Source organism: Piliocolobus tephrosceles, chromosome 21 (assembly GCF_002776525.5).
Source record: "Piliocolobus tephrosceles isolate RC106 chromosome 21, ASM277652v3, whole genome shotgun sequence".
Taxonomy (NCBI): Eukaryota; Metazoa; Chordata; class Mammalia; order Primates; family Cercopithecidae; genus Piliocolobus; species Piliocolobus tephrosceles.
In genome coordinates, this window is record NC_045454.1 from 52,579,000 (window position 1) to 52,588,657 (window position 9,658).

Sequence of the window (9,658 nt, forward strand, 5' to 3'; positions counted from 1 at the left end):
TTTCTTTTTTTTTTTTTTTTTTTGAGACGGAGTCTTGCTCTGTCACCCGGGCTGGAGTGCAGTGGCCGGATCTCAGCTCACTGCAAGCTCCGCCTCCCGGGTTTACGCCATTCTCCTGCCTCAGCCTCCCGAGTAGCTGGGACTACAGGCGCCCGCCACCACGCCCGGCTAGTTTTTGTATTTTTTAGTAGAGACGGGGTTTCACCGGGTTAGCCAGGATGGTCTCGATCTCCTGACCTCGTGATCCGCCCGTCTCGGCCTCCCAAAGTGCTGGGATTACAGGCTTGAGCCACCGCGCCCGGCCCCATGCTTTTCTTGAGAGGAATTTGGTATTGAGGTATCATAGATACCTTCAAATGAGACACGTCGAGAGTTCCCCATAGAAGAGAATAACAGTCCAGTTCTCTCCTGCACGGCTGCGCTGTTCCTCACTTAAGACCCACAGTCATCACTAGGCCCCTGGAAACCCCAGGCTTGTACTGACTTCAGCACAAAGCCCATTTTCCCAGATCTGTACTGAGCCTTGTTGAGGAGCCATGGGGCTGAGCTGCCATTCCAGCCCTGCCACTCCCATCCCGTGTCCGAGCAAGGACTTTCAGGCCTCTGAGCCCATTGTCCCGAAATCAGGGACAGCAAGTCTTTTGTCTGCAGGGTGTCTGGTCCCCAGCTGTCTCTGCCCACAGGTTTTCCAATTCAGCCTCCTGCCCAAGCTCACGAAACGCTGAATTCCGCATGCAGAAGCCCCCGGGGAACGGCAGGGTGTTCACCGACTCCGTTTCCCGTTTTGCATAGCAGTGTCCCGCCGAGTGGAGGAACTGTCTCGGCCCAGGAGATTCTACCTGGAGTATTACAACAACAACAGGTGGGGGAAGGAGGGAAGGAGGACCGGGTGCCTACTCTGAGGGCAGAGTTTGGCAGAAATGCCTTATTCTCCCCTGACAGGATGCGGCGTGGGGAAGGGTCCAGGTCCTAGCTCTAGACAGCCTGTGTTCAGATGGGGCTGGCCCGCCTCCCAGCCCATGTCCCCAGCTGGCTGCTGGGCCCCTTGCAACCGCATTGCCAGCTGTGGAATGCTGGTGGTGGAGGTCACCCGTGAAAGGGGCTTTGCACAGGGCCTGACACAGGGCGTGCTCAGATGTTGTTATCACCATTGTGACTGTATTTTGTTCACTCGAAAAAGGTAGAAATTGTAAGACATATTATTTTATGTACAAAATTCTTTATCACTTAGAGCCCCCGTGCTTGTTAAAAGTGATACTGAGTTATTTCGACACATCGTGACCCATCTTTATGCAGGGTATGAAGGAAAGCACAGCTGAAGGAGACAGCAGAAGTGTGTGAAACTGTTTTGAACCACTTCTGACACAGAGACGATGATGTGGGTGTTGCACACACTGTTCCACACCAGTATCTGTGCACTTTTTAACGCCAAATCATATTGTAACCTGAAGACTTTTTTTTTTTTTTTTTTTTGAGACGGAGTCTCGGAGTCTCGTTCCGTTGCCCAGGCTGGAGTGCAGTGGCCGGATCTCAGCTCACTGCAAGCTCCGCCTCCCAGGTTCCCGCCATTCTCCTGCCTCAGCCTCCCGAGTAGCTGGGACTACAGGCGCCCGCCACCTCGCCCGGCTAGTTTTTTGTATTTTTAGTAGAGACGGGGTTTCACCGTGTTAGCCAGGATGGTCTCGAACTCCTGACCTCGTGATCCGCCCGTCTCGGCCTCCCAAAGTGCTGGGATGACAGGCTTGAGCCACCGCGCCCGGCCTGAAGACAATTTAAATTGCAATTAAACTTAACTCCTGTAGAAGCAGCAGTGCACATCATGTGAACAGCTACATCTGAGCACACACAGAGGCAGCCAGATGTGGCCATGACACTTCTGCCATCTGGCTGGCAGCACTTGTAAGTCTTGCATCCCAACCTCAGAGACCCACCTTAGAATCAATGAAATGTGGCTTTATTTCCGGGCAGAGGCATAGCTGAGGCCTGATTTTAGAAGGCACAGTCCCGCAAGCTCAGCTGTACTTCGCTTTCCCGGGCTTTGCATGGCCACCTCAGGACAAACACTTTCATCCCTTGGGTCCAAGTCCTCACCCCAGGCTCTTGATGATGGGGGTGTGTGGAGAAGGCCTGGGAGGAGCTGCCATCCCAGAAGGGAATGGGGGAAGGCCTGGGCCTGAGGGTGGACGTTGCACACTGAGCAGAGACAACCCTGGGAGATGGTGGCTCTGTGCTTGAGAACTCTTGATGAATCCCTGCTTGGAGACGCTTTCAAAACCCAGCACTACCCCAGAAACAGAGGAGCTGGGAAAGACAGACAGACAGACAGACAGACACACACCCCGCTCCCCAGGCCGAGCTGCTGGTCTAAAATGGGGACCTCCCCCAGGACAACTCCTATCTGGCCCATTCCTCGGTCCTGCCTGGAATACCGAGCGACGAGTCGCCTGAAGGAACTGGCCGCCCCGAAGATTCGTAACAACATCTGGAGCGTGTCCATGTCTGAGGTGGGTGTCCCGTGACCCCGCGACGCACCCACGCCGGGTGGGAGGGACCCCGCAGAGGGAAAGAGGCTTTGCCTCTGGGAGTCGGGGGACGAGGGGAAGCGGCACGGGGCGGCGGCCTTGGTTTGGGAGCAGCTTTGTTTGTTTATTTATTTATTTATTTGAGACGGAGTCTCGCTCTGTCGCCCGGACTGGAGTGCAGTGGCCGGATCTCGGCTCACTGCAAGCTCCGCCTCCTGGGTTCACGCCATTCTCCTGCCTCAGCCTCCCGAGTAGCTGGGACTACAGGCGCCGCCACCTCGCCCGGCTAGTTTTTTGTATTTTTTTTAGTAGAGACGGGGTTTCACCGTGTTAGCCAGGATGGTCTCGATCTCCTGACCTCGTGATCCGCCCGCCTCGGCCTCCCAAAGTGCTGGGATTAGGGGCGTGAGCCACCGCGCCCGGGAGCAGCTTTGTTTTGATGGTTCCCTGTCTTCAGATTTGCCCGGGGTCATCCTTCCCGGCGTTTCAGCCCGGGGTGGATCCCAGAGCCTCCAGCTCACACTCAGGAATGAGAACAATCTTATCTCAGGCGCTCAGAAAGCGCTCAGTCCACTGCGGATGGAGACGAATCTCTTCCCCGGCTCAGGCCGGACGCCCGGCCGCCGGCACCACCGACCTGCTCCACCCCTGCAGCTTTTGCTTTTCCGAAAAGTCGCGGAAAAGGAACCCGGCGGACCTGACCCGGCTTCTGCCGCCCGCGCCGTGCATCTGACTGTTGCGTGGGTCGGCGGTTTATTCCTTGTCATCCATCTGCCCATCCAGGCGCCCGCTGAAGGAATTTGGGGGCTTCCAGTCTGCGGCTGTTACAGTGAAGCGGCCATGGACACCTGTGTACAGCTTTTGTGGAGGTGTAAGAATCGGGATTTCTCAGTGACTGGGCATATCTCACTTTTAAAAACCTGACCAAGGTTGTCCAAAGTGGCGGCGCCATCCTGCCTTCTCTGGGATGGGAGTGGGAGCTCAGGCGCGCCCCGTCCTGGCCGCCATCTTGCATTCTGCAGGCGAAGATTGAGCCCAGGTGCGTCTGGACCTGGCCGCCATCTTGCATTTTCCAGACAGGGATTCAGCTCAGGCGCTCAGCATCTTGGTCGCCATCTTGCCTTCTCTGGTGGGGAGGGAGCTCAGGCGCGCCCCATCCTGGCCACCATCCTGCATTCTCTGGGATGGGAGTGGGAGCTCAGGCGCGCCCCATCCTGGCGGCCATCTTGCATTATTCGGGCGAGGATTAAGCTGGCGCTCCCCATCCTGGCCGCCATCGTGCATTTTGTGGGAGGGGATTGCACTCAGGCGCGCTGCATCCTGGCCGCCATCTTGCCGGGCGGGGAGGGGGAGCTCACGCGCGCCCTGTTCTGGCCGCCATCTTGCTTTCTTCCGGCTGTGAGCGAGCTCAGGTGCGCCCCATCCTGGCCGCCATCTTGTATTCTCCAGGTGGTGAGCTGAGGCGTGCCCCATCCTGGCCGCCATCTTGCCTTTTACCGGCGGTGAGCGAGCTCTGGTGCCCCCCATCCTGGCCGCCATCTTGCCGTCTCCCCGCGGTGAGGGACCTCAGGCGCTCCCCATTCTGGCCGCCATCTTGTCTTCTCTGGGCTAGGATTGAGTTCAGGTGCGCCCCATCCTGGTCGCCATCTTGCATTCTCCAGGCGGGGAGTGAGCTCAGGCGCGCCCCATCCGGGCTGCCATCTTGCGTTCCGCGGTGAGTGAGCTCAGGTCGGGCGCGCCCCATCCTGGCCGCCATCTTGCCGTCTTCCCGCGGTGAGTGACCTCAGGCGCTCCCCATTCTGGCCGCCATCTTGTCTTCTCTGGGTGAGGATTGAGCTCAGGTGCGCCCCATCGTCGTCGCCATCTTGCGTTCCCCAGCGGGGAGTGAGCTCAGACCCTGCCCATCCTGGCCAGCACCGTGCTGCCGGCTTGCTTGTTGGTGTGTTCATCTGATTATTCCTAAACATTTTGTCCGTCTCTCGCGTGGCCTCAACTTCCATTTCCCTCACTGTGTGTGGTCGCATCTTCTTCTCTGGTGGTTTCTCACACCCCACTTGGGAAATGTTTAAAGTCACACCATCTCTCCTGTCAAACCTCAGTAGCGATTTCTGACAGACAAGGACATTTTAAAACGTGATCCTGGTAACACTGATCGCACTGAAAAGTGAACAGTGTTTCGTCGATACCAACATGCGCGGTTCATGTTCCCACCGATCTCAGGGTGAGATCGTGATCCCACCGATCTCAGGGACGGCTTTCTGCGGTGGGGTCGGACGGATCAGGGGCTGCCCCTCCGGCACTGGAGCTCCTGGAAGGCAGGACCGGAGTCTCCCCCTCAGCAGCGGGTCCAGAGCTGGGGCTGCTGGGAAGAGAGGAGGGAGGGAGCAGGGAGACGGATCATGCGTGGGAGCTTAAATTGTAAACACCACGATATCTTTGCTGATAGATGTGTCTGTGATTTTTATGGGGGAGCAATTTCAAGAAGAAAGGGACTGAAATTTCACAGTGACCTTTGGCGGTGGTTTCCTTTCATCCTCTGCCTCCACGCAGGCTCCAGTTAGGACGAGCCAACAATCACAGACTCCCAGGTAGCGCTCCAAGAACGGACAGACAGGAGCATCTAGGCAGGCGTGGGTCGGACGCCTCCTCGTCCCTTTTAAGGAAGAAAACATTTCAGCAGCTGCCCTCCTTCCTTACCTCCCTCCCCAGAGGCATCAGGAATGGCCAGTTCCTCTTCCAGCCAAGCATAAGTGGGAGACGTGTGAAGTGGTCCTTTGCCTACGCCTTAGTTATTTTGCAGGCGGACTCCTACACCCGTGTACGGCAGCCAGCTGGTGAAGGGCAACAGAATGCCTGTGAGGAGAGGGGAGGGAAACCAGCTCCAGTTTAAGGGTGTCCAATCGCTGCCCAGTGCTCAGTCTCTGCCTAAGCTGGTGCAAATTATCAAAGAACACACTTTCAGTGAACTGTGGGTTTTCTGGAAAATGCCAAGAATGTGTGTGGAGATGGAGTCTTGCAATGTTGCCCAGGCTGGTCTTGAACTCACGTGATCCTTCCACCTCCCAAAGCGCTGCCACTGCGCCGGCCACTGTTGAGAATTGATCTGCAGAGCGAGTGTGCCAGGTTGCTGGGTGAAACGTCTGCAAGGTCTCCCACCTCGGCCAGCGCTGCCCCACCTCGGCCCACCTCGGCCAGCGCTGCCCCACTGCCCACCCTATCCCCTAGGTCGTGTTTCGTGGTTCCGTGAACATAAATGACTTCTGTCTTGCCTTTCCTCATTACTGTTTTCTAGAGCGATTCGTGCCGATTTATGGAGGAAAAATGGTCTAACTGCTGGGTTGCCTTCTCTTGAGAACATGCTGTAGTCAGCTTGTGCAGCCCCCAGCGGCCGGCGCCTGGCTCCTCCTGGGGTGTGTGCGTGGTAACTAAGCTGCAGGGAACATCCCCTGCACCCACTTCTTCGGGTCAGGTGCAGGAGTCCCTCTGTGTGGCCGTCACCAAGCCTGAACCGAGCAGACGAATTGCCTGTACTAATTTACTCTCCTGAGTTGATGAATTGCCTGTACTAATTCTCCGAGTGGACGAATTGCCTGTACTGCGCATGTTCGGCCGAACCGAGTAGACGAATTGCTCGCTGAGCTGCCTGTACTAATTTACTCTCCCTCCAGCAATGCATGAGACTCTCTCACCAGGGCTTGATAATGTCAGACTTTTTCATTGTTGCCAAATTTGTGAGCATGGAGTGATATTTTGTTGTTTTAATTTACTTTTGTCAACAATTGTTGACATTACATTGATCAAAAGACCGGATTATTGACCATTTAGGGTTCATCTCCTGTATCATTTGCTCAGCCCTTTTGGGTTTTTATGGTTATTGATTTGAAGGAGCTCTTTATACATGATAGTTTGTATACATGATAATCCTTTGATGAATCCATTCAAAACCAACTTCTTCCCAGGCTGTCTTGTGTCTTTTAATGTTGCTCCTGGGGTCTTTTTGCTCCAGGGCCCACGAGGAATCATGGACTGTTTTATGTAATCCTTCTATTTATCTTTCCAGGTGTCCCAGGTATCCAGGGCAGCCCAAATGGCAGTCCCCAGCTCACGGATCCTCCAGTTGTCAAAGCCAAAGGCCCCAGCCACCCTGCTGGAAGAGTGGGACCCCATGCCGAAACCCAAGCCACATGTGTCAGACTATAACCGCCTCCTTCACTTGGCCAGTAAGTAGGTGCCTCCGGCTAGGCGCCTCCTGATGTCCTGTCCACATCCCAGGGGACACCTTATACCTCTGCCTAGAGCGGGCAGAGGGAAGCTCTCCCCCAGGAAAGAGAAGCAGAAATCACAGGGCCGTGTGGTCTGGAAGCGGAGGGTGTTGTCTGAGAGGGTTTTCTAGCAGGAAAAGAAGGTGTACAAGAGAAAATCAAGGTGCAGAGCAGGGGCCAGAGAGCCACGCTAAGGAACAAAGGCAGCTTTAAAATGGGTGTTGGCCTGACTCCCTTCCTGTCCTTTAAAACAGATTGAATAACCATTTTCCTCAATGACAAGGGTAATGTGTGTGAATTGCCAGAGAAGTTGCTTGGCCATTTATGTTTACTCTTCTATATCGTTTTCCCAGGTTCCTGTTGCCTGGTGTTTTGGGGTTGTAGATTGGGAACAGCTCTTTATATAAAAAGGTTACTAATCCTTTATTGAACACATTGCACGATAACTTTTTCCCAGTCTGTGTCTTGTCTTTTAACTTTGCTTATGTGGCCTTTTCTTTGTTTGTTTATTCGTGAAAGAATTTTCATCCATTCCCTTGATATTTGTGAAATGATGAGTGAAATGAATGGAAACAGATGAGTGTTGATGCAGCACTGCCTTACGCCATCCTGCACACACTTGTGCTCACCACACACACACACTGAATATAAACATTGATACACTGGTACCCACACACACTTAACGCTCACCACAAACACACACGGTGAATATAGACATCGATACACTGGTGCACGTATGCATGTACACATCCATCCATGTTTCAAATGTTCATATAAATATCCATGTGTGCGTGTGTGTGTATGTGCATGTGCATGTGTGTGCATGTGTGAGAGAATGACGGAGGGTTGAGGCTTCTACCCGCTCATAGTTGGGACCACCGGTTTTCTTTTTTTTGAGATGGAGTCTTGCTCTGTCACCCAGGCTAGAGTGCAGTGGCGAGATCTTGGCTCACTGCAACCTCTGCCTCTCGGGTTCAAGCAATTCTCCTGCCTCAGCCTCCCAGGTAGCTGGGACTACAAGCGCCTGCCATCACTCCTGGCTAATTTTTGTGTTTTTAGTAGAGATGAGGTTTCACCATGTTGGCTAGGCTAGTCTTGAACTCCTGACCTCATGATCCACCCACCTTGGCCTCCCAAAGTGCTGGGCTTACAGGCGTGAGCCACCGCGCCTGGCCAAGGGACGAGGTTTTTTTTTTCGTTTTTTTCTTTTTGTGAGATAGAGTCTCGCTCTGTTGCCCAGGCTGGAGTGCAGTGGCACAATCTCGGCTCACTGCAACCTCCGCCTCCCGGGTTCAAGTGATTCTCCTGTCTCAGCCTCCCAAGTAGCTGGGACTACAGGTGCAGGACACCACATCCAGCTAATTTTTGTATTTTTAGTAGAGACGGGGTTTCACCATGTTGGCCAGGATGGTCTCGATCTCCTGACTTCGTGATCCGCCCGCCTTGGCCTCCCAAAGTGCTGGGATTACAGGCGTGAGCCACAATGCCTGGCCAGGAACCAGCATTTTTAAAACGTGAAGCAGATGAGCAAATGAAGTGCACTGAAATATGTGGAGTAAGAGTGAGTGTGTGGCAGTTTGTGTGTGCTCACACTTGCTATGTGATGGGTGTAAGACTGGGTATGTGGCTGTGCTGTTTCTCTGTGTGTGTTCACACCTGCTATGTGGTGGGGATAAGAGTGGGTGTGTAGCTGTGTTGTTTGTGTGTGCTCACACCTGCTATGGTGGGGGTAAGAGCAAGCGTGTGGCTGTGCTGTTTCTCTGTGTGTGTGCTCATACCTGCTATATGGTGGGGATAAGAGTGAGTGTGTGGCTGTGCTGCTTCTGTGTGTGTGCTCACACCTACTATGTGGCAAGGATAAGAGCGGGTGTGTGGCTGTTTGTGTGTGCTCACGCCTGCTATGTGGGCTCAGTCGCTGCTGCTAGAGAGTGCTGGAAACTCAACAGAGTTTCAAAGCCCAGATGCCTACTAAATTCTCACAAAGGAGTTCAAAGAAGCCTAGGTTCTGGGCATGTTTCTCCAAGCCCCTTTAGGGCCACCAAGGCCCCACTGCTTGGCCCCCTTACCCTGCACAAGGGCATCTGCCAGACAGAGCCAGCATCCACCTAGAAGGTGCAGAAGAGACAATTAGGGTGCAGAGCAAGGGCCAGAGAAACACTCATACCTGCACCAGTGTATGGTTGTTTATATTCACCACGTGTGTGTGTGGTGAGCACGGGTGTGTGCAGGACAGTCTAAGGCGGTGCTGCATCTGCGGTTTCCACTCAGGCGGCCTTGCCCAGCCGTGTGCCACGTGGAGTTCTGCCTGCCTAGTGGAAGAGACTCCACGCTCTTTTCCTCAGGGGCCTCTTCACAGAGCCAGGGCTGGTCTGCCAAGAAGTGGGTAGCCCTTATTCATTTGCACAGAGGTTCCATGCAAAGAGGGATCTAGAAAGAGGTGGGAGCTTCCCCGGAAATCAAAGGCCCCGAAGCCCCAAGAGACAAGGTGGAGCACAGCTCCGGCTGCTATGGCAGACTTGGTGGCCACATCCCTTCCTAGTCTCCAAGCAGTCTGCTGCAGCCCCCTGCTGTTAAGGAAGGGGTAGGGGAGAGATGATGAGGAGGGGGTACCCAGAGGAGGGGGCCACAAGTGCCTGGGGAGCAGCCACCAGGGGGCAAGACATGACACCAGCCAGGGGGAGGAGACACCTCCTACCCCGACCCACCTGCCACCATGACAAGAGCAGGTGGAGAGGAGGGGGAACCAGAGTCACCTGGGTTGGCAGCAGAGTGAGGAGACTTGAGCTCTCTTGGCTGTGGCCCCCTGAGTCCCCCTTTCAGGTACCTGTGGCCTTTTTTTTTTTTTTTGAGACGGAGTCTTGCTCTGTCCCCGGG

General features: G+C 54.5%; 1 protein-coding gene across 2 annotated transcripts in view; it reads left to right on the forward strand.

The window, feature by feature from the left end:
* The window catches only part of THEG (theg spermatid protein), a 15,427-nt gene that overhangs the window by 3,230 nt on the left and 2,539 nt on the right, over positions 1–9,658 (forward strand). For both annotated transcript variants that reach the window (XM_026457250.1, XM_026457252.1), the window contains 3 exons: positions 793–862; positions 2,387–2,504; positions 6,583–6,742. In XM_026457250.1, coding sequence (XP_026313035.1) covers positions 793–862; positions 2,387–2,504; positions 6,583–6,742 — 348 coding nt within the window. The remainder of the gene's footprint in view (positions 1–792; positions 863–2,386; positions 2,505–6,582; positions 6,743–9,658) is intronic.